Below are 25,089 nucleotides of genomic sequence, written 5' to 3'. Positions count from 1 at the left end.
TTATTTGCTCACTCATTCATTTAGCAAATACTGGTTGAGGATCAGCTATGAGCCAGATGCCTCCTGAGCCCGCAGCACAGAGTACCTACTCCAGCCAGGCAAATGGACACATGAAGCCAGAGTTGGAGCACATTATGTTTAAGCGCAGTGCTAGGGGGATGTACTGGGTATGTGGGTTTTTTTTTTCCCCCAACTTTATATTATGAAATTTTCAAACAAAAAAAAAGTTCAAAGATTTGAACTATAAACACTTAATATAACTTGTTCAGTGTTAATATCCTACCATCTTCACTTGATTTTCCTATGTATACAAAAGCAATACATTTAGTGAACTATTTGAAACAAAATCGCAGATAATGACCGTGTCCATCCTACTTAGTTCAGCATGCATCTTCTCAATAAGGGCATTCTTCTACATAACTATAACACTGTCATCCTATCTAAGGAAATTAATAGTGACTTTAAAGTATCATCTAATATCCAGTCCAAATCCCAAGACATCTTGAAAGATTTTTCTTCCCCCACCCAGCATCCAATTAGAGCTCAGTCACTACACTGGGTCCTTATCTCTTCAGTGCCTTTTAATCTAGAAGGGCCTTTCTTTCTCCCTGCCCCTCCCCCCATGACATTGACTTTTAGATGAATCTAGGCAGTTGAATGTAAAATGTCTCAATTTTTGGATTTTTTTTTTTAATTTTTATTTTTTTAATTTTTATTTATTTATGATAGTCACAGAGAGAGAGAGAGGCGCAGAGACACAGGCAGAGGGAGAAGCAGGCTCCATGCACCGGGAGCCTGATGTGGGATTCGATCCCGGGTCTCCAGGATCGCGCCCTGGGCCAAAGGCAGGCGCCAAACCACTGCACCACCCAGGGATCCCAATTTTTGGATTTTTAAAACTTAGTGATTTAAAGTTCTTTGATGCTATTCACAGTCTGAGTAGAAGCAGATTTTGGAGGTACTGAGTTATACTCCTTGTCTTATACTTGATTCTATGATTTTTTTTTTTTTACCCAAGGGACTGGAGGCTTAGTGAAACTCTGTCAGGGACAGAGTTTTACTGACAAGAGAACTGGGGCTGGGCTCTTAACCACTGCATTGTCTATATTTAATTGTCACTGCCCTGCATTCCCACTGTGTTTGTTTGGGTGACAGGTGGTCAAGAGGCCCCGGAAGGTCCAGCTGGCCCCGCCCCAGGGCAGCCTACCCGTCGATGAGGATGACCGTGCTTTTGAGGTGATGGATGAGTTCGATGGCAGAAGTGCCCGCAGCGGGTACAGCGAGAGGAGCCGGCGCAGCAGCCACGGTGGGCGCAGCCGCAGCTGGGAGGACAGCCCGGAGAGGGGGCGTCCCCACGAGCGGGCATGGAGCCAGGAGCGCGAGCGCAGCCGTGGCCGGAGCCTGGAGCGGGGTTTGGACCATGACGATGACTATCGGCGGCCTCGAGAGCGCAGCCGGGGCCGGAGCCTAGAGCGGGGCCTGGACCATGATGATGACTACGGGCGGCCCGGAGAGCGCAGCCACGGCGTGAGCACTGACAGGGGCTACGGCCGTGGCTACGACCGTGGCTACGACCGCACCTATAGCCCAGAGGCCGAGTATGGCCGCAGGGCCCAGCCCGATGCCCGGCACGCAGGGTCCCGGAGCCGCAGCCGCGAGCACTTGCACTCCCGCAGCCCCAGCCCTGAGCTGAGGGGGCGGCCGGACCATGCAGGCCAGCCTGACTCGGACAGGCCCATCGGGGTCCTTCTGATGAAAAGCAAAGCAAACGAAGGTAGGCATGCTCCATGAAGAAAAGCACTGTTACAACAGCTAACTCCTACATGGCACTTAATGTGTGCCAAGCACTGACTGGCTCATTGCTTCCTCCTAACCACCTCATGTGGGAGTTTCTTATATCTACATTACATACATAAGGAAAGTGAGGCACAGAAAGTTCATGAACTTGCACAAAGACATGTCTCAAGACAGAGGCAGGCGGCAAAAATGTGGCTTGAAACTCTTAGGCCTGGGTTTCTCAAAGCAGCATAAGCACCACCTTGCTGTAAATGCAGATTTTCAGGCCCCAGCTCAGCCCCACTGAATCAGAAACACTGGGAAGAGCCCTCGGAGTCTGTGTTTTTGTTAACAAGCTCTCCTGGTGAGGCTGGTGCAGCTTATGTGGTGAAACCATGAGAGAGGACAGGACTCCAGCTAATCTTGGGTTTTTGCTCTATGCCAGGCCTGTGCTGAATAAATACTCTCTTAATCCTCACCAGAACGCTGTGTGGTAGGTAGGAGACTTCATTCCCGTTGTACAGTTGGGGGGACCATGGTGCAGAGAGGTTTTGGCATGCCCACAGATGAGGTGGACCCTGGCCCAGGCTGCCCTGTCCTACACTGTATTCCTTGGAGCACTTGTATACCCTTCATTTTTTTCTAAAGACTTTATTTATTCATGAGAGATACAGAAAGAGGCAGAGATATAGGCAGAGGGAGAACTAGGCTTCCTGTGAGAAGCCCCATGTGGGACTCAATCCCAGGAACCCAGGACCACAACCTGAGCCAAAGGAAGACGCTCAACCGCTGAGCCACCCAAGTGCCCCAGCAAACCCTTCATTTCATCCAAAATTCACTAAAGCCTCATGTGGCAGCTAGAGAAGCCAGTAAGTACCTGTAATTTAAATGAGGATCTGAAACTCCAAGAAGGGAAGTGACTTGCCCACATCTTGAAGCCAGTTAAGTAAGTGGTAGAACCAGAACTCAAACTCCATCTCCTAGAAGTAGATAAAAGTAGGTGAGTAAACAGGGCTTTAGAGTAGGTACGGAGATATTCCTTGCATCAGTTCTTGGTTAAGACTTTTTAAATTACTTGTAACATATCGTTTGTCTCCTTTTGTTCTCTAATTCTCCTTCCAAGAGGAAAAGAGATGAAGAGCACCCCAAAATGCAAAGGGAACTTCTGGCCCTTTACATTGGCAATTTGCATTTCAGTGGCCTGTCTAAGGAAAGGGTTTGTTTTGTTTTTACTTCTAGTAGAACACAAAGTTGTTATAGAACTAGGTGCCCATTACAATACACAGGAATATGAATAATGGGCTATGCAGAGTCCAGTTCCAGAAAACAAAGGAGAAAAAGAAATTGCACTATCTATAAGGAATGTACATTTTAGGAGGTTTAAGGATTCTATACTTTATTTATAACCACTGATAATGACATATTAATTCATCAACTCCCAAGAATTGTACACTTAAAAACAGCTCTGCTCCAAGACTGAAATGTGGACATAGAGAAATTTTGAGAATGACTCAGCATGAGACCTCCTTCAGAGAGGCCTGATGCACATTCTGTAGGGCTTGTACCCCATGTTTTTGAGTTACCAAAGCAGTGCTTTTCATACTTTTCCTCCTCCCCTTTCTCTTCCTTGCCTCCTCTCCTTTCCCCTCCTCTCCCCTTCTCCTCTCCTTCCACCACAGAAAGCCCCACATCTTACAAACAATCATGGATGCACACCTCCATATCAAAAACTTGCATAAGTCTCATGGAATAGTACTTACTCTGTGTGATGCATTCTGAGAGATTCCATTACATTAAATCTTAAAATGCTGTTTATAACTTACTAAATTAATTTCAGGACTCATTAATGAGTTGTAACCCACAATTTGAAAAGATCTTATCTGTCATAAAAGATTGCTCAAGTCATCCCTGGTCTTAGTAATACTATCAAGGATAAAAAGTGCTTATGTCCCTTTGCTAAGATAGCATTTTACTCCTCCTGGGCCATTTTGTTACTTAAACTTGGAATTCATGGGGAGAAAAAAGTTCCATTTTTAAAAAAGATATTTTACCACTGTTTGTTAGGATTACATAATAATTTAGTTATCACTGGTGAGGGTTGCCTAGAAATTAATCTTTAAAGAAATCTAGCAGTAGGCAAGAATATCTGACATAAGAAAAATATCCACTTATATGGCCTGCTATTACATTTCATGGGCACCAGATAGCTTGGCTGGTAAATGTCTTAGAAACTGGTCAAATTGTTTTTTCTCCATTTAAGAGATGCCTAAAATAGGGATGCCTGGGTGGCTCAGCGGTTGAGCACGTGGCCTTTGGCTCAGGGCATGATCCCGAATTCCTAGGATCGAGTCCCACATCAGGCTCCTTGCATGGAGCCTGCGCTCCTCCCTCTGCCTGTGTCTCTGCCTCTCTTTCTGTGTCTCTCATGAATAAATAAATAAAATCTTTTTAAAAAAGAGAGAGATGCCTAGAATATACCAATAACAGCCTATTTGCAACTGTTCAGTAAGACTGCAGCTTTTTTTTTTTTTTTATTCATGAGAGACAGAGAGAGAGAGAGAGAGAGAGAGAGAAAGAGAGGCAGAGACACAGGCAGAGGGAGAAGCAGGCTCCATGCAGGGAGCCTGATGTGGGATTCAATCCCGGGACTCCAGGATCATGCCCTGGGTCGAAGGCAGGCGCTAAACCGCTGAGCCACCCAGGGATCCCCAAGACTGTAGCTTTTAAGATGATAGAGGAATTGTTGATTTATGAGAAAGAAATCATCACTTAAGCTGTCTCATCCTCTGTTTTGGGCTGTGAGGCTGTTTAACCAGTAAGGAATTGTCATCCATGAAAGAAGATACTATCTTACCCTTCCTTATTCTTTCCTGTCAACTTCCTAAAAGGGAAGGGGTGGACTTCAACATTTTCATTTGTGGTAAGATCTGATGATAACTTATTAAAAGCACTTATTAAAGCACTTGAAATTTATTTTAGAGAACAAACTGGTGATTGCCAGAAGGGAGGTGACTGAGGGGATGGGTGAAATAAGTGAAGAGAATCACTTATTGTGATGAGCACTGAGTAATGTATTAAATTGTTGCATCAGGGGCACCAGGGTGGCTCACTCGGTTGAACTTCCAACTCTTGGTTTTGGCCCAGGTCATGATTTTTCATGGTTGTGAGATTGAGCTCCATGTTGGTCTCTGCTCAGCGCAGTCTGCTTCAGATTCTCTCTCCCTCTCCCTCCTGCTCACTCTCTCTCTCTCAAATAAATAAAGATAAAATCTTTAAATTGTTGTGTCACTGGGGCACTGGTGGCTCAGTCAGCTAAGTGTATGCCTTTGGCTTAGGTCATGATCCCAGGGTCCTGTGTGTGAGCCCCACATCAGGCTCCCTGCTTAGTAAGGAGTCTGCATCTACCTCTGCCTCCCCTGACTTGTGCTCATTCTCTCTCTCTTTCCCTCTCTCTCCTGCAAATAAAATCTTAAAAAAAAAATGCATTATACTGTATACCTTAAGCTAATATAACATTGTATATTAATTATACTTGGATAAAAATATATCTTTAATAAGTCTACTTCATAACTTTTCTAAATGGTAAAAAATTGTTTTGGAATTACAAGATTTTGAGTCCAGAACAATAATAGTAAAATTTGAATGTGCCTCTTTTAAAACTTTCTAGGTTGTGGTAGCTTCCTAAAATGACCAAAATTTATCCTTAAATTAGATATTTTTACAAGTTTACTAAGTAAAATCAGAGGAATCTGAATAGTAGTAAAATACTTTTAAATATGCATATTTAGTAAAATACAGTGTATTTTCTTTTGAGAGCAATTCAAAGTTCATATGTTCATAAAACCAGAATATGTTGGTTTTAGTTAAATATTGCTTTGCCTGGCTTACTGACCCTGTTTCTTTGCACACTGAAACTTTTTCAATGCCAAACCCCACATGTCTGAATCATTACACATAAAGGGAATACTATTTGCAGTGCCTTCCTGTAGGAAACAGGGTGGTCAGCATAACATATTTACTGAGATGTACTGAATTGTTTTTTGTTGTTGTTGTTCCCAATGTAAAGTGTTAGTTTTAGAGGAGATACTCATTTTAGCCTTCAACTAGTTTCTCCATTTGTTCACATTTTGAGACATTTGTTTTCTTTCTCCTTTTTACCCCTTTCTTTCCTCCTCTTTTCCTTTCCCACACTTTTATTTCTTAGTGGTTTTTTGGAACCACTTGAAAGTAAGTTGCAAGGGTGGCCCTTTACCCCTAAATATTTTAGCAGGTACCTCCAGAGGATAAGCACATTCTCCCACATAACCATAATGCCATTACTGGTTCTTAAGAAAATTAACATTAATACCCCTTTCCATATAATGTAGTATGGTTCATTTTGAAGTTGCTTTGAAATAATGTAATCCACTCCCACCCCCACTTCTCATACTGGAACAAGAATTTAGTGAAGGCTCATGCATCACATTTGGTTTTTATGTCGCTTTTAACCTTGAACTGTCCCTCTGTCTCTTGTTTTTTACATGTCAATTTTTCAATGAGTCCAGGCTAGTTGTCCTACAGAATGTCCCACGGGCAAAATTGATTTTTCGTAGATTTTTTAAAAAGATTTATCTATTCATTCATTCACTCATTCATTCATTCACTCATTCATTCATGATAGACAGAGAGAGAGAGAGAGAGATTGAGAGGCAGAGACACAGGCAGAGGGAGAAGCAGGCTCCATGCAGGGAGACCGATGCGAGATTCAATCCCGGGACTCCAGGATCACAGCCTGGGCCAAAGGCAGGCGCCAAACCACTGAGCCACCCAGGGATCCCCATTTTTTGTAGGTTTTTAAATTGATCTAAAAAGCAGACTAAGTGTTCACTACAAGTGGATAAAATATATATGTGTGTGTGTGCGTGTGTTTGTCCCCTAGAGTACGGTCTCCGGCTTGGGAGTCAGATCTTCATAAAGGAAATGACCAGAACCGGTCTGGCAACTAAAGATGGCAACCTGCACGAAGGAGACATAATTCTTAAGGTAGGTGGACCAGGAGAGAGAATAGCTGAAGTCATGTTTGGCTTTCTAGTCCAGATTTCCCATTTGAGTGCTGATACAGTGAAACTTTGTTGAGATGGGAGTCAATAGTAAGAAAAAAAAGCTGGGGGGCCAGCAGGGTGAGAGTTTTATCACAGAAAACAGACATGGAGATTTATAATAGTGTAGTATCAGTTAAAAGTGAATACTTTATTCTTCTCTGCTTACTTTTTTTTCTTTTTTTTTTTTTAATTTTTATTTATTTATGATAGTCAGAGAGAGAGAGAGAGGCGCAGAGACATAGGCAGAGGGAGAAACAGGCTCCATGCACCGGGAGCCCGACGTGGGACTCGATCTCGGGTCTCCAGGATCGCGCCCTGGGCCAAAGGCAGGCGCTAAACCGCTGCGCCACCCAGGGATCCCTTCTCTGCTTATTTAAAGTTTAAGCTACTATTCCCTAAACTAAGAAAAGATGAGACAGAGAGTTGTTAGTTTATTTATTTATTTATTTTTTTGAGTTGTTAGTTTATGAATGCTGAATGTTTAATAGTTTTTATAAACCTCTCCAGTCAGGAAACATGTTCCATTAGTAAACCAAACCAATGTCTTGAGCTTGGAAGTTAAATAAATTAGCAGAGTAACATAAGTATACCACAGCTCTCTCAAGCCTGTATTTGGGGTCCAGTCATGCAGGGTTATATTGAATTTAAAGGATAATTCATTTTGAGTAAGTCAGTCATCCTAAAGCCCATGTCTGTTTGAATAGCTGAGCAAAAGCCCTTATGCTTTTAGAAGGGAAAAATACACACTTTGTTTCACTGTGAGTTACTGTATTGCATGTAACATGACCGTTACCCCGTAAACACAGATAAATGGAACTGTAACTGAGAACATGTCTTTGACTGATGCTCGAAAACTGATAGAAAAGTCAAGAGGAAAACTCCAACTAGTGGTGTTGAGAGACAGCAAGCAAACGCTCATCAACATTCCATCATTAAATGACAGCGACTCTGAAATAGAAGGTAAAGAAGGGGGAGGCTGTGAGCTCAGCTGGAAGCATGGAAGGCTGTTGGGTTTCATATTGTCAACTAATTTAGCATAGCCATCTAGTTGGAAGTTGTATTTCCAACAAAAGCTTCTCTTTTAAACTTTAATTCCAGTAAGTAAATGGTGGTTATTTTCTTATTTAAGTGTCTGTTGAAGATAGTTTTCCAATATGAAATTCAGGTGCCCTCATGAACTCCCCAGTGGACTCTAATTTAGGCCACTGAAACCAAATTTCAGTAAAATTAGTAAAAAATACATGTATGAGTGGTTTAAAGACCTAACCGCATCCATGTGTAAATTGCTCATTCTTATATTTTAAGATGTTTTTAAAAGATAGAGATTTCTCTCTCTTTTTTTTTTTTTTAAGATTTTTAAAATTCATTTATTCATGAGAGACAGAGAGAGAGACAGAGACACAGGCAGAGAGAGAAGCAGGTTCCATGCAGGGAGCCCAATGTGGGACTCGATTCACAGACTCCAGGATCACGCCCTGGGTGGAAGGCAGACAGGCGCTCAACCACTGAGCCACCCAGGCATCCGAATAGATAATATTTCTAACAAAGAGAAGATCATAGCTAAAACAGGTAGACACTATAGTAAAGAAACAGTCAGAATGGCTGAATTTTGTGGTATTCATTGATTGGCAATCTGTGTCACTCTTCTGTCTTAGGAAGCAATGTTCATTTCTTGAATATTGTGATTATACATGTATAACGTATACATTAAAAAAAAAGTAGGCATGATACTTCCTAATTAATCATCTAATACTTCCTTCGTGCAGAAGAGTTTAGAAAAGATTAAGTTCTCAAGTTTGAAGACAGATGTATTGATTTTTTTTTAAAGAATTACTTTGTAAAATTTCAAGACTTAGTTTAGCTTCCATTATATCAAAAGTGTAATCATTTGGTTACTGCTGTGAGTGCAGTGCAGGAAAACAGAGCATAAGAAATAATCCCCACGTGCTAGGTGTTTATAGGTTACTTCCTTGCTATTCCAAGTGTGGTCCAGTTGCATGAGCATCCTGGAACTTGCTAAAATCACAGAGTCTTAGGCTCTGTCCCAGAAGAGCTATATTCTAACAAGATCTCAGGTGATTCATATGCACATTAAAGTTTGGGAAGCACTGCTTTGTGTGGTTAAAAATGAGTGTATACATATATGATCCAGTAATTGAATTTTGATTCCTTAGTAGCAGCTTTGAAGGAAAGTATAATGTAAGGGGTATGTAAAATTCTGAATTTGGCTTTCTCTTTATTAATTAATGCCCTTCTTTTGAGAGGTTCAGATTTTCTTCAAGGGAAGACTGCTAGACTAATAGCACAGTTATTGCCTGTCTCTTTTCCATTTCCCATGTTGCCTTACCTCAGTATCATTTCTGGTACAGGTCTTAAATATTTTAATAAAAAGTCTTTTCTTATTTTTGAAACCAGATATCTCAGAAATAGATTCAAACCGATCATTTTCTCCAGAGGAGAGACGGCAGCAGTATTCCGACTATGATTATCATTCCTCAAATGAAAAACTGAAGGAAAGGCCAAAGTAAGATGATGTATCCTTCCCCTCACGCGACACTGAGCATACACACATACATATTTGTGGATCTATTACATTATGAGACATTAACGTGATGTGTGCTTAAGTTCAAGAGAGGACATGCAGAACAGATGGTCCAGGATGGGCGCCACACCCACTCCCTTTAAGTCCATGGGGGATATTGCATCTGTGGTTGGCACAGAGAACAGCAAGGAACCCAGATACCAAGAGGAACCACCAGGTGAGACTCCTTTTAAATGTGTTCAAAAGTATGTGGTTGGTAATTCCAGAGGATGGCCAGATGGAGAGAAATTTTTAAAAATCATTCTTACATATGGAAGAGGGACTCCAGTCTCTCTCTCTTTTAATATTGAAAAAACAGGGGGTGCCTGGGTGCTCAGTCTGTGAAGTAGCTGCCTTCAGTTCAGGTCATGATCCTGGGGCCCAGGGATGGAGCCCTTCATCGGGCTCCTTGCTCAGCAAGGAGTGAACTTATCCCTCTCTTTCTGCTGCTCCCTCTGTTTGTGCTCTCTTTCTCAGTTAAATTAAAAACAACAGAAAAACTAGTCTTTAAAAAGAAAGAAAGGAACAAACAAACATAAAGAAAAACAGCCCTTTCTATATACCAACCGATTGGTCACATTTTGTTAATATTTGATTAGTTATGGTCCTGGTGTTTCCCTTCCCTGATCCCAACCTGAGTAATTTGTTCTGCTCTTAACATTTCTGATAGCGAATGTGTGGGTTTCTTTTCCTACTCACCTACCAGTTCTCAGACTCTCCAGACAGTAGCTGGTTGTCCCGACAGTCCAGTTCTGGTGCTGACTGCCCAGGGTTAGTGCAGACCCTGCAGGTTAAGGACTCAGTCCAGCAAGGTGTATCCACTTCACACACCACTCACTAGTTCCAGGTGATACATAACTTCTGACCAACCCCCTCCTCACTCAGGTTTGAGAATTTGCTAGATTGCCTCACAGAACTCAGGGAAGCCCTTTACTTATAAAGGATACAACTGGAGAATGGCCAAATGGAAGCAGGGTAAAGGGCAAGGGGTGCAGAGCTGTCATGTCTTCTGTAGAGGTACCACCCTTCCCAGTATCTCGATGTGTTCAACAACGCTGAGGCATGCCAAAGTCCATAGTATGTTTATGGGTTTTATGGAAGTCTGTCATGTGTGTGACCAGTTATTACCTCAGTCTTCAACCCCTGTTCCCTCCAAAATGATGGGGAGGTGGCTGAAAGTTCTAAGTTTCTAATCATGGCTTGCTCTTTCTGGTGACCAGCCCCCACCCAAGGCTATCTAGGAGTTACCTCTTTAGAACAAAAGATGCTCTGCCACCCGTGAAATTCCAAGGGATATAGGAGTTCTGTCAGGAATTGGAAGCAAAGAGCTGAAGAAGCTCTTGGCACCACTGTCACTCTGGAAATTAATAGGGACTTTAGGAGCTCTGTATCAGGAACCGGGGGCAGAGACCAAATATATCTGTTTCCAGTCCTGTCGCAGTCACATTCTGTTTTATTTGATTAGCTGAAATCCTGTTGTCTCCTGCCTCTGCTCTCAACCCATCTCTTAGCCCTGCCCCCACCACCCTAAAACTATCATGATTTTACATGCATAAATATTTATTGATGGAGAAGATTTATGTGGTTTTTAAGTTATAAAAATATTATCTTTTGCATATGATTGTGCACCTTGCATATTGGAAGTTTCATTTCTTACCCCACTTATTTTGAGAAACCATTGGCATCTGCTAATGCCTCAGAATTAAACTTCACTTTAAAGACTTATTTTTGTTGTTTGATGTGATGGCTAATATGTAACATAAGGTTCAGACTTGAATTTTTGTGGATTTTGTGCTTTTTATAGAGACAAACTCACTCCTGTTAGTCCAGGTTGATAATGATGGCTTTTTTTTTTTTTAATCCATAGCTCCTCAACCTAAAGCAGCCCCAAGAACTTTTCTTCGCCCGAGTCCTGAAGATGAAGCAATATATGGGTATGTATTTCAGTCTCTTTCTTTTCTTTTGTCCTTCCACATACCTGTCTCCTTAACTGAAATCCAGAAGAATTTTTTTTTTCTTTTAACCACAGATGGTGATTTTGCAGATAATTAGCCACCTCTAACCAACCTCTGTTGCTGGTGTTTATGAGAAATAACTTGTAGGAAAGTAAAATGTGGAATTGGGTGAACTTTGTGATGTAAACTTTGAATGCTTGTATACTCATCTGGCTACTTTTCCAGAATGTGGTTCTGAGTATTTGAGTTTACCAGATCAGTAACTCCTAGAGAGGTGAAGTATTGCTTAGCCACAGGGCCTCTGTAGGGGCCACAGTATCCTGATGTTCCTAGTGTGTGGAGAGAGAGGAGGAATGACACACCGCTCTGTTCTGGATAATGAGGACCACTGATTCGGTGGTGGTCAAGAGCAGCAGCTCCTGGAGTAGGACCTGGCCTTGACAAGCCCCCCAGGCTGTGGTGGCACCGGGCTGTCCTTTGGAAGAATCCTGAACTGGGAGTCAGATGGCCTAACCTTGCCTTTTATTTGCTTTCTAATCTTAAATGAATTTACTTAAACATCTGTATTTCTACTTAGTAACCAGTTAAGTGGGCCTACTGATACTCATCTCGCAGTCCCCAAAAAGATAAAATGATAAAAATGGGAGCTTTGTAACATGTAAATCTCTTTATAGATACAAGAAAATCTTTCACTGCTAATGTTGGTTCCCCTTTACAAAGAAAAATCTCCCATATTTCTTTTCTAAAACTGAACTCATTGCAGTCCCAATACCAAAATGGTGAGGTTTAAGAAGGGAGACAGCGTGGGACTCCGGTTGGCTGGTGGCAATGACGTTGGGATATTTGTGGCTGGTATTCAAGAGGGTACCTCAGCAGAACAAGAAGGCCTTCAAGAGGGGGACCAGATTCTGAAGGTAGGAAAGCCCATCCCTATTTCTACATGTTACTAGGAAAGAGTGGGGTTTCTGGGGTCTTATGTAAGGGAAGGGGAGGTGGTCCAGCTTGTGAAAATAGACCAGTTGCAGCTTTGTTGATGCCAAGTATAAAGTCTCTTTCCCTCGAATGGGCTCTGTCTTCTCAGCTCTGAACCCAAAACATCCCTATGTCAGTGGAAGCTCATAGTGTTCAAGACCCTTGCAGGGATTTTTATTAGTTTGCTTAACAAAAAAATTAAGATTCTAACTTCAGGCCTGGGAGGAAGATCTCTCAAGAGATCTTGCTAATGTTTGTTTTTTTGTTGATTCCCTGCCTGATTGTCACTTTTAAGACCATGTGCTGTATTTGAACAAAGGAGGATACTGGCTTAGATCTTTAAACTTAAATTCTGTCCTAGCCTCTCATTAGTTCTGTGAGCCTCATTCAATCCTGAGACTCAGGTTTCTGTATCTCTCCAGTGGGGATGAGAATACCTGCCTTGTAGAGGCCCTGGGAAGGTAGAATGGATAACACTACAAGGATTTAACAGAGTTCCTGGCATAAGACAGGAAGGTCAATGTCTGTTTTTCTCCCCATTGGAAAATAACAAGTTGCTGTCACTTAATATGTTGTTTATATCTAAAATTGTCCAAGAATGGTTAATCAAATGTTGATCCTTTTAAGGTTACTATATATGTTTATATAATCTGTGGGCTTTAAAAAAAAATAAACAACTCAGCTTTGACATTTCATGAGATACATATATTGTCCGCTGACTTACAAACGTTGAGAATGTCAAGTACCTTGTGACTATACAAAAATATAGAATCCTAGGGAGTTGTCTTCACTGAATTTCTGCTTCTGTAAACTTGGATTTCTTATGAGTCACTAGAGGGTCTGGTAAAAAAGCATCTTGGTTCAAAGGCGAGGGGAGGAAAAAAGTTGAATTCCCAAGGAAGCAGGCAACAGAGCACAAAAATAGGTAGTCCTCTTCCTTTTTGGCTCTTGGCCTCATTGCAGTTCAGATTTCATTTATGGAGCAGATGAAGGGCAAACCTTGATCATGAGCTTTGCTAAGATTTACAGTGATATTCTAGACCCTCTTTGGCTCTGCTCAGGGTCCTGGAAGACTAAGTATACCTGAGTGAACCTCGTGGTAGCACATGATCCTAGGAAATACTACTAAGTGCTACTGATAAGAATCCCATCAGAGTGCCAGCTCATACCAATTTACTCTTGAGCTGATGCCAAAGGAAAAAAAAACATTTCTTAACTAGAGTGGAGCCATTAGGAAGTCAGGAATTTGGAAGCCTTTGCTTATGAAGGTTCAAGGATAAAATATTTTTGTATGCTGGGGGAAGAGAGATTTTTCTGAATTTCCATGAAAAAACCAGTGAATTCACCTATGGGTTTAACACACCTCTCTGTAAGTTGTTAAAGATGGGGAGCGTCATGTCCATAGGTAAACGTCATGGTATGCAATGCTTACACGTAAGAAAGTGTCTTGTTTCCTGTTATCACCTTGGTGAAAGACAAGGAAAAAGCTGTGGGAACTGTTTTTTCTTGTTTTTGTTTTGTTTTGTTTTGTTTTGTTTTCCAGTAATCTCATCTGAAAGTCAGACAATAGATAGTCCTCATTCTTGGGCGTGAATAAATTTTGTTAAAGGAACCTTTAGTTCTGCAAAGGAGTAAAAAAGATTGAGTTTGCCTACTGGGGCAGAGAAGCTGCTGTACAATCAAAAGCTATAGCTGATAGCGAATCCTTTTCAGGATCACAGCAGACACGGCTAGCCCCCATAGACTACTAAATAGATAATGAAAGAGGGTATTTCTTGGAGAGGACTGTAGAGCCTAACCTTCCAGTATCAAAGTGCTGTCATGGCCTCTTTAACAGTAATTTGTTTCGATGTTCCTTTTCATGGCCAAATTGAATGTATGTGGTGAACTCTCTCTACATTTACTAATCATTCTTTTTCTGTTGAGGGTTAAGTGCGGCTCTTCCCTTTGTAAAGGTGGCAGCCTAACATAGAACAAACACACTAGTGTGCTGTGGTCTTATGAATATCAGAAGTCTGTGTGTTTTCATGCTTGGCTTGACTGTCTCTTTGTTTATTATATTATTTATCTGGTATGGTTCTTACTTCTCTTTCAGAAACTTTATGGGATGGAAAAGAGAAAGAAACGCCTAAGTTTTTAAACATAATTACCATGTGTGATTTAATTTTCACTGTTTTATTTTTGGCTTGATGCAAGATTAGCCTCACATGGCCACAGGATGGACAGAGGGACCCTCAAGGTCTTCCCTAAAGCCCTATGGCCTTGTCTTACTTAAATAAAAGCATATACAGTGCATATGAAAATGTGGCCATATACAGCTACAGGTGTATATATATAAATGGCACAAGAAAGGATTAGATTCTAAAGTGTGATGATCCCTAATTGGGGGATAGAGAGATGGGAATGACAGATATCTTAAATGCTAAATATTGTTTCAAAGGGAAAAGTTAATGATAATTTACCTAAGTAAATGTCATACTTAACTATTCTGTTTTAAAATGGTCTTAAAGGTACTGAATAAAGATTCCAAAATGCCTTTTTCTTTGTGCCACATTTCAGTTTTACTTGCTTTCTGACTTACGTTTCAAAAGCTATGTACTGTGTCCCCTCTTTGGTCATTGGGGGATAAGTGTTGTGGCTCCTTCCCAGAAATAAGTGTGCCAGAAGCGTAAATATATAAGCCTATGTATTAGGCTAATGGCCTGCCATTATAAGGGTAATGCTCTTCAATTTCATAAACACATATTAAAAACCTTTTAGGTGAGAGAAGCTATAGGAGAAAGGTGGAATTAGATTTTTATTTTCAGGCTTTTATTAAAATCACTTTGAAGTGTTTTTAATACCTTAAGCTGAGCCAGCATGCCTGTTTACCATAAGAGTCCACCACTCCCTATATAGCATTATAGTTAAGATTCATAATTGTGTATTACCTCCCTGACCACTTCTATGGGAAACTCAACAAGAAACAGACACACTAGCATAACAAGAAATTTTAATCTGATCCAGTGACAAATCCTTGATGGAATGGCATATTTCTAAGGGACAGTTGGCAGTGTGGGGAGACAGGAATGTGTGATGCCCATACAGCCCAGGCCCATAGCAGGTACTGGGAGGGCTTGAGTTGAGACACTAAGGGCTTTTTTTTTTTTTTTTACATCCAGGCCCTGATGAAAACAAACATAAAAAACTTAGGTGGCATCTTTTTAAAAAATGACTTTTTCCTTTTTGTTGTTTTTTCTTTTTTCTTTACTTTTTTTTTTTGTCTTGTTTTTCTCCTTCCTATTAGGTGAACACACAGGATTTCAGAGGGCTAGTTCGGGAAGATGCCGTTCTCTACCTGCTAGAAATCCCTAAAGGTGAAATGGTGACCATTTTAGCTCAGAGCCGAGCTGATGGTGAGCAAGTCTGATCATTAGTTTAATGTGGGGAGTGGGGGAAGTGGGACAAGGATGAGAGAGGTATTTGGGACCAGGATAGGTAAGTCTGGGTATTAAAAAATTGAAGTGTATCTTCACTCAATTTTTGGGTCACAGGTATGTGAAGAAAATTTGAGTACCATTTAATGTTCTATAGAAATATTTTCTGTGCACCAACTGAAATAATTTTACCAGTTGTGTCAATTTGGAATAAAATCGCTTTTCTGAATAGTGATTTTTTTTTTTTTTTAAGATTTTATTTATTTATTCATGAAAGAGAGAGAAGCAGAGACACAGGCAGAGGAAGAAGCAGGCTCCATGCAGGGAGTCCGACACGGGACTCGATCCCAGGTCTCCAGGATCAGGCCCTGGGCTGAAGGCGGCACTAAACCGCTGAGCCACCCGGGCTGCCCTGAATAGTGATCTGTCTTTAAGTACTGCCTGAAGTTTACTGGATTTTTCATATGAAAGATGCAAAGGGCCATGTCTCTGGGGCAGCTTCCACATTAAGGCTTACCAGTCTGACAAGTTGCTGCACCCTTCCAGACCTCATTGTTCTCATCAGTAAAATAGGGGTTCACGGTATCTTCCCAGTTTGCTTCGGAGGTTGATTGGCAAGTGTATTAGGGTTCTCTAAAGGAATGGAATCCATAGGGGTGTGTGTGTGTGTGTGTCTGTGTGTTTGTGTAGACAGAGGTATATTATAAGGAATTGGCTCACATGATTGTGGAGGCTGGCAAGTCCCAAGGACTGCAGGGTGAGTTTGGCAAGTTGGAAACCTAGGAGAGCCAATAACTTGGTTCCAGTCCAAGTCTGGAGGCCTGACAATTGAAAGAGCTAATAGTGTAGTCAAAGTTTGAAGGCTGGCAAGCTCACAACCCAGGAATACGTAATGTTTCCACTTGAGTCTGAAGGCAGGAAAAAGCTGATGTCCTAGTTCTAAAGCAGGGAAGAGTTTGTTTTTTTCTTACTTGGAAAGGGTTCACCTTTCTGTTTTATTCAAGCCTTCAACTGACTGGATGAGGCCCACCACTCAAGGAGCACATCTGCTTTATTCAGTCTACTAATTTAAATGTGAATTTCCTTCCATAAGAGCCTCAGTTACACACACAATAATGTTTGACCAAATGCACCCTATGGCCCAGTCAAGTTGACAAATAAAATTAACCATCACAGTGACTCATGAAGTTAGTTTTTTGTCCTTCTTCCTGTTTGAGTCCTGATTCCCATAGGGCCTGTCCACTGAGTTTACTAAATAAAAAGAAGTAAAAAGGGTGATCAGAGATAGGAGAAGCTGGTAACTCTTCAAGAAAAAAAACCTCTAGCTAAGCAGAATGCAACATACAAGAATGCTTTTGTTTTTCAGTGTATAGAGACATCCTGGCTTGTGGCAGAGGGGACTCATTTTTTATAAGAAGCCACTTTGAATGTGAGAAGGAAACTCCACAGAGCCTGGCCTTCAGCAGGGGGGAGGTCTTCCGAGTTGTAGATACACTGTATGATGGCAAGCTGGGCCACTGGCTGGCTGTGAGGATTGGAAACGAATTGGAGAAGGGCTTAATCCCCAACAAAAGCAGGTATCTGAGATCATACACTCTCCTACATCTCTCTTAAGCCTTCTCCCTACAAATCAATTACAGTCCCTTCCCTGCTCAAAGAGGAAGCCCCATATGATTTCATAATTTGTCTTTATGTCCTCTTCTATCACCTGCTTCTGGTTCATGAGGTATGGCCTGGGACTGTGAGATCCCCTAATTTGCTGTATTTAGTTAGTATCATGTGGTTCGTTGTTGCACCTGGCTGGTGTTTAAACTGTTTCCTCTGGAGTGTCTGCTGCCTTGCATAGCACACGAGCAGATACCAGAGTGGCTGGAGCATGTCAACACGATCCTCAGGAACAGGTTGCCCTTTTCCACTGTGTGGCCCTCATCCTTGGGAGAGGCTTATGCACCCCAGTTAACATGTTGGGTAGCTGACTGGAGAAAATAAGAAAGATAATTGTACTTTGGCAGGAATTTGGGTTATGTTTACTATACACCAGCCTACCAGGGTAGCCAAGTTCAGTGTGTTTGTTACTGAGCTATTTCTGGTAGGTTTTATGTGCACCCAGCCCTTCTCTGCTTTCACTGGGTAAAGAAAGTCCCCACATTTCCCACTCTGAAACCTCTTCACTGTCAAGCTGCATCTTCTCTAATCCAAGTTCATAAGCAACATTGATGGGTTTTGGTTCATTTTAACTTCATTTGTGCATTATCTAATAAGCTTTTACTACCTGTGGTTTCTTCTCTTAGAGCTGAACAAATGGCCAGTGTTCAGAATGCCCAGAGAGACAATGCTGGGGACAGAGCAGATTTCTGGAGAATGCGTGGCCAGAGATCTGGCATGAAGAAGAACTTAAGGAAAAGTCGGGAAGATCTAACAGCTGCTGTGTCAGTTAGCACCAAGTTCCCAGCTTACGAAAGGGTTTTGCTGCGAGAAGGTGAGGAAGCCAAGTGGGGCCAGGAAATGATCTGACTGGGCTCTGAGCCTATTTTTCTTCATTTTCAGACTGTAATAAGCAGTTTCAAACTTACCATTTAAACCCAAGCCAGGCTATAGAGTTGCAATCATATTCAAACATGAAATAAGACTTCCAAAAAAGTGAGTTATGCAAACTCCTACATGGAAGTGTATTTCCAAATTTCAGTTATTTTTTTTTTAAAGATTTTTATTTATTTAGTCATGAGACACACACACAGAGAAGCAGAGACACAGGCAGAGGGAGAAGCAGGCTCCCCATGAGGAACCTGATGTGGGACTCGATCCAGGACCCTGGAATCACAACCTGAGCCGAAGGCAGATGCTCAATCACTGAGCCACTCAGGAGTCCTTCAGTTATTTTTTTTAATACCACCATTCGCAAGTTTATATATGTTACTTCTAGCAAAGTTTATATTTGATCCTGGGGAGGGGAGTGAAGGCATATTCTTCAGAAAAGAGCACATCTAAACTGGGGGAGAGAGAACATAATTTTTTTCATTTAATCATGTTATCATTAGCCTATAAAATACTTTTTTAAAAAAGATTTTATTTGAGAGAGAGAATGAGAGCAAGCACAAGCAGGGGGAGTAGCAGGGAGAGGGAGAAGCAAGGCTCCCCGTTAAGCAGGGAGCCCAATACGGGACTCGATCCCAGGACCCTGGGATCATGACCTGAGCTGAAGGCAGACACTTAACCAAATGAATCACCCAGGTGCTCCAAAATATTTTTGCTTATCTTAGTAGCTGACGAAATGTGTTTACGTGGCCTTTCTTGTCTCATTTCAGCTGGTTTCAAGAGACCTGTGGTCTTATTTGGCCCTATAGCAGATATAGCCTTGGAAAAGTTGGCAAATGAGTTACCGGACCTGTTCCAAACTGCTAGTAAGTCTGCTGATGATTCTTTTCTCTCCCAGTTATTATTTTGAAAAATATCTAATAACATACAAGAAAAATGAAAAAATAATGAATACCCACATACCTTTCATGTGTAGTTACTGTCACTGATCAAAAAGTTTGCCATATACATCCCCTGCCATAGACATAGACACTTACACACTTGAAAAACTTCTTGTGAACCATTTGAAATTGTTTTTACCAATGAGAATCTCTTCACAAGGACATTCTTCTCCTATACTACATTGTCACAGCCAAGAGATTTAACACTAATAGGGTAATACTATTTAGTATATAGTCTATTTACGTCTTTCTAGATTCTCCTTTTTTCTTTTTTTTCTGACTTGATATCTTGCAGAGTCCAAGCCCTTTGTCTTCAGTTGTTGGACTACCTGCTCCCTCATGATTAGACTTCAGTTAAAGAGGTGTGATGGGTCCTTCTCATGGTCTCTCTTCAGGGCAGCTCCTGACATCACCATCCGTCTCACCATTGCTGGTGCTGGGATGAAGTCTTTGGTCCCAGTTTCTAAAAAAAATTAATAAAAAAAATTAATTAGCCTTTGTTTTTGCTTTTACAGAAACGGAACCAAAAGATGCAGGATCCGAGAAATCCAGTGGGGTGGTCCGGTTAAATACTGTGAGGCAAATTATTGAACAGGTGAGGAAATTCATCCAAAGGCCATGTTGTCAGAAAGAATTGGGTCATAGTTTGCTGCAATCCTTTTTGGAACAAAATCTGTATTTTTAATAATCATTAAATGTTAATGATAAATACTGAACATAAATGTAAACTATTGCATTGTGTGGAATTCAGCCGATGTACAGTCACAGGGATGTACTGTTTTTTTCAGAGTTCTCAGCACTGTACCAAATAGCATGTTAATTCATTTTCTTAGCAGTGGGCATAATGTGGAGGAGAACATTTTCTGCTTTTTGATTTAAACTGATAAGTTTTATCTGATGCAGCCTTAAGACAAACTCTGTTGCTGTATGACTTTATATATACATTTACATAACTTTTGCCCATTTCTAACAGGATAAGCATGCACTATTGGATGTGACTCCTAAAGCTGTGGACCTGTTGAATTATACTCAGTGGTTCCCGATTGTGATTTTTTTCAACCCAGACTCTAGACAAGGTGTCAAAACCATGAGACAGAGGTTGAATCCAACATCCAACAAAAGTTCTCGGAAGTTGTATGATCAAGCCAACAAGCTTAAGAAAACGTGTGCACATCTTTTTACAGGTAAGTGAAATTTAAAATTGTCCTTGCTCCACAATGGGAAATAGAGAATGAAGAATGGAAGAATTAAGAAAATAATTTGAACAAAGAAGAGTGGTCTGGAATCCTATTCATGACTCCTTGAAGACAAATGAATCCTATCAGTATATTAGTTTCATGGTGTTTATATATTTAATTTTGGCTGAAAATTATCATAAAGATCCATGACATGCAAAAATTGGTCATTTTGACGGGTTCAAATTTTTGTGTGGGACTGCAAGCTAGTGATTGAGCCCAGTGCACCATCTAGCACCCACATCTCTATATAGATTGTATCATTGTGCCCTACTTACCATGCATATGTGCACCAACAGGGTGCTAGGAACTTGGTTTCATTATTTAAAAAGGTCCCCAAAATAGAAACTTGAACACTCTGTGTATTGGATGATATTAAGGATTTATTACTCCTTTTTAGGATAATAAATCATACTGTGATTATGTTTTAAATAAAAAGTCTTTATCTTATAGGACTCTGTGCTAAATAAAATATTAATGGATGGACCTAATATATATTTATGGATGACCTAATATGCCTAGCATTTGCTTAAATAATCTTTGGTGAGGAGAGTGGGTGGCGGATATAGAGAAGACTAGCCAAGAGTTGACAGTCGTGGAAGCTGGGTAATATATGTAGACAAGGAAGTTCATGTTCTCTCTACTTTGTGTATGTTTTAAGTTTTACATAATAGTTTTAAGTTCCTGAAATGAAGACCCACATCTATTCCTTATAAAAGTAAAATAATGTAAGAATGTAGTGTGTTGAGTAACTGAATATATGCAGTACCTACATATGTCACTAGTTCTGTGAATGTGGTACAATTCAGGTTTAAAAGGGTTATATGAAGTTTTTGGTCATGCAGTTTTGTGGGAGGGACTGTGTGGATAGAATATACTTGAGGGTAATGAGAGCTCTTTCGAGTTCAGGGCTGCTCACCGTTACCTGTGTCATTTTTAGCATATCTGACACTGGGAAAGGAGGGAGTTGATGAATATATCTCTACATCAGACTCTTGTTTTATTGTCACTGGCTTTTCTTGGTAAAGAAACACACTTTTTACCACTATGGTAAAATGCTGAAACTGACAGGTAATTTAGCCACATGTATAGGAAAGAGTGGTCTATAATAAACTGGGTTTTTATGAATGTAGAGTCTTAAGAGCTTGTGCTTTTGATACATTCATATATATTTCCTCTGTTGTTTTTACTACTGCTACTACTTATGGTAATAATAATAATTACTATTTTTATTATAGCAGTAGCTAATAGAGGTACAGCCTTTCATGTCTGCTTATTAGCCCATAAGAAAGGTCAGCAACTTCTGCAAGGTCACACATCTAGTGTATGGTTGAGCTCAGGTGAAATGGACTATGTGTCCAGTATTCTATAGAACACAGATGTATTTTTTAATGCTGGAAAGGGTCATACAGTGTAATTCCTCCCTTTAATAGGTAAGTCATCCATTTAACCAAAACCTGCAAGATTGTGACTGATATTAAATCCCACCTCACACCCTCCCTCCACCTCTGGTTAAGTCCACTAAATGACTAGGGGCATGTCTCAGAGCTGAAGTTGGGGTTCATTTGAGGATAAGAGATACCAGGAAGGAAAATAAGTTTATGGCATTTTTTTGAATTAATAAGTAGGAATAATAGAACTTCTCTGATGAACACCATAATTCAAAATCCAAATCCAGGGTAATGTTGTAGGTGGTCTCCCCAGGCTCAAAAATCCTTCTTTTCCCTTTATGCACAGTAAGGAGAAAGTCCTTTTTGCGGCAGATGAATATTTAATAATGACAATATTAAAATGACTCCCCTCGCAAACTCAAGGTACTCCTCAGTTAAGTGGAGATGACAAGGGAAGCTTTATTCTGAGATCTGCCCCAAAGCAAGTTAATTCTCAGTGTAAGTTAAAATGTTAAGCTACCTTTCCTTCTCAGTTTAAAAAATTTTATTATAGAATGCATTTATGTGTATTTGTCACAAAATTATTTTTCAAACAATGTTTGAATTACATGTTTTTTTGAAATTCCTGAAGCACTCATTTCATGGTTTGAAGACCAATGAAATGGAACTGTACTGAGAGACCCCAGCAGGGCCACCATTTATAAATGTGAAATTGTGGGATTTTTAAAGTACCACAGGATATTCTAGCACTTCTATTAGCTTCTCCAGGTTTCAGTAATGTGAAATTTTTACAGTTCAGTCCTAGAATTTTCCAAGTACTCAACAAAGGCCACTGTTATTATTAGTGATATTACTTTATATCTATTTTACTACCTTTCAATATTACATGTAAAAAAAAAATAGTTCCATGTCATTATACAGTCTTTGAAAATGCTTGAGGGAAAAAGTGAAACTTGTACCAGCTGAAAGAACCCAAACTGTAGTAGCCAATTCTTGGTTTCCCATGGGAATGTAGAGACTGGTAACCAGCAGAATAAGATGGAGGTCTCTGGTTAGATACCTTGGTTGATGGTTGCTCATTTATAGGAGGGTCCCTGTCACATGAATAGGTTGAGATTTAATTTACATAACCTATAATTCACCCATTTAAAGTGTACAATTCAGTGAGTTTTAGTATATTCAGAACTGTACAGCCATCACCACAATCAATTTTAGGATGTTTTCATTATTCCAAAAAGAAACCCAGTATCTTTTAGCAGTCATTTCCAGTTTCTCCCCACCTGTCCAGCCTTACATGTCACCATCTGCTGTTGCACTTGGCACTTCCCAACATCCTCCTTGGCTGGGGAGGGAGTAATGACCATACTTGTTCAACGGCTGGGAATGGATGGCCTCAAAGTTCCAGGATTTCCAGCTAAGACAGAGGTTAACTGCAGATTCTTTATATATTTCATTGTCTGGAGTTTCAGAGATGCATTAAGTCTGTCCAAGGAGATATAGGCCTAGTCCAGAGGTTGGGAGCAACAGGAATTAACTGATATATATAGCGTATAATAATGCTCAAAGTCAAAGAATATGTAAAAACCTAATGAGCAAAACCCAACAGTAAATCAAAGGTACTTGATTGCAAGGGAAGGCAATATCACAGTTGTGCCACCCACTTCTTAAAAGGAGGTCAAGGGCATGAGTTGGATGGAGCAACTTAGTCTGTGTTACCTTTATAGGAAGCTTAAGAAATGAACTACTCTGATTTTTTTTTCATATACTTGATTCAATGTAAATTTAATCATCGGTCTTATGACTTTTTCATTTTATCAGGAGGCATGAACGAACATATTCTCTCCATTTCATAAATGGCCCTTTTAACTTTAGGTCTTCCTCATGATACAAACTGTATTCATCTCAAATAACTCCAATATAAGGCTCAAAAAGCAGCTTTACAGTATACATTTCCTGCAAACCATTTATTTTTTGTTTCTAGGGTATACAATCTCATTTCCATATTTAAATACCATGGCATCATATTTTACCTAGGAGAACAATAATCTTTGCAAAGTACCATGATAAAGATACAAAAGTCCAAGGAATCAAGGTTAATTTTCCTTGAGTTGTTCAATGTATCAGTTTATTCTAATACTATAAATAATTGATAACCAAGGAAATTCTAAGCTCATTCAGGATTTTCCAAGGTCAAGGTTAGATGAAATGGAAGAATGGCATAGATTACTAGGAAGAAAACTTGAAACACAGTTGCTTACAAATTGCTTAATGGTTCTTTTTTGGCCACACATACACACACACTTACATAATTACACAGACTTCAGGACAGATAGACCAGGAGGCCTAACAGCTCTTACCCACAAGCCCTGGTTTTCCTTTGGGTGCTACACATAATGCCATACCCTTTAATAAAAGGCTATGACATGGGGATCCCTGGGTGGCTCAGCAGTTTGGCACCTGCCTTCAGCTCAGGGTGTGATCCTAGAGTCCTGGGATCGGGTCCCACATCGGGCTCCCTGCAAGGAGCCTGCTTCTCCCTCTGCCTGTGTCTCTGCCTGTGTGTGTCTCTCATGAATAAATAAAAATTTTTTAAATAAATAAATAAAAAGCTATGACATAGTTAAAAAAAAATCCTAATTTACCTTCAGTCTGATCATTTTAAGCCCAACTGAGCAGTTTGCTTGATCGGCTTATCTCTGTTAGGTCCATAAACACATACTGCTGTAGGACAACTGCATATGTTTTATTTGGTTATTTTGTACTCATTTTTAGATGAACTGTGTTGTACGGTGGGTGGCTAGGGCCATAGGTTCTAAAAGCAAACTGAGCTTGCATCTAGGTTTCTTCACTCTTCACTTGTTTCGTGTCAGATCTTAGACCAGATAGTTACTCTTAACTACTGTCTCTCAATTTCTCTTCTGTAAAATGGCAATACCTACTATGAAAGGTTTGAATAAACAAGAAATGAGCTCACCTGTGTAAGGTATTCGGAAAAGTGCTTGGTCGATCCATAGTACTGCTATCTAAGGTATATTTTGTTTGGAATAGAAAATTTATATTCCTTGAATATACATCTGTAGAGATCGGTTAATCTGTATGTATATTCTAAAATATTTAAGTCCATCAAAGTTATATACACTTAAATGTTACCTTTACTATTTTTTTGAGATATCTAACAGTAAATTTGTATATATTTTTATTTCTCA

General features: G+C 40.3%; 1 protein-coding gene across 8 annotated transcripts in view; it reads left to right on the top strand.

The window, feature by feature from the left end:
• Positions 1 to 25,089, top strand: part of TJP2 (tight junction protein 2) — a 123,375-nt gene that overhangs the window by 90,012 nt on the left and 8,274 nt on the right. For all 8 annotated transcript variants that reach the window (XM_041740425.1, XM_041740415.1, XM_041740411.1 and 5 more), the window contains 13 exons: positions 1,156 to 1,774; positions 6,695 to 6,798; positions 7,664 to 7,817; positions 9,273 to 9,381; positions 9,483 to 9,616; positions 11,306 to 11,372; positions 12,157 to 12,307; positions 15,652 to 15,760; positions 17,148 to 17,358; positions 18,073 to 18,260; positions 19,087 to 19,182; positions 19,773 to 19,852; positions 20,231 to 20,441. In XM_041740425.1, the coding sequence (XP_041596359.1) occupies positions 1,156 to 1,774; positions 6,695 to 6,798; positions 7,664 to 7,817; positions 9,273 to 9,381; positions 9,483 to 9,616; positions 11,306 to 11,372; positions 12,157 to 12,307; positions 15,652 to 15,760; positions 17,148 to 17,358; positions 18,073 to 18,260; positions 19,087 to 19,182; positions 19,773 to 19,852; positions 20,231 to 20,441 (2,233 nt within the window). The remainder of the gene's footprint in view (positions 1 to 1,155; positions 1,775 to 6,694; positions 6,799 to 7,663; positions 7,818 to 9,272; positions 9,382 to 9,482; positions 9,617 to 11,305; positions 11,373 to 12,156; positions 12,308 to 15,651; positions 15,761 to 17,147; positions 17,359 to 18,072; positions 18,261 to 19,086; positions 19,183 to 19,772; positions 19,853 to 20,230; positions 20,442 to 25,089) is intronic.

The sequence above is a fragment of the Vulpes lagopus genome, chromosome 2 (genome assembly GCF_018345385.1).
Source record: "Vulpes lagopus strain Blue_001 chromosome 2, ASM1834538v1, whole genome shotgun sequence".
NCBI classification, from domain to species: Eukaryota; Metazoa; Chordata; class Mammalia; order Carnivora; family Canidae; genus Vulpes; species Vulpes lagopus.
Note: the sequence above shows the minus strand (reverse complement) of the source record. Positions and strands in the feature narration are given on the sequence as shown.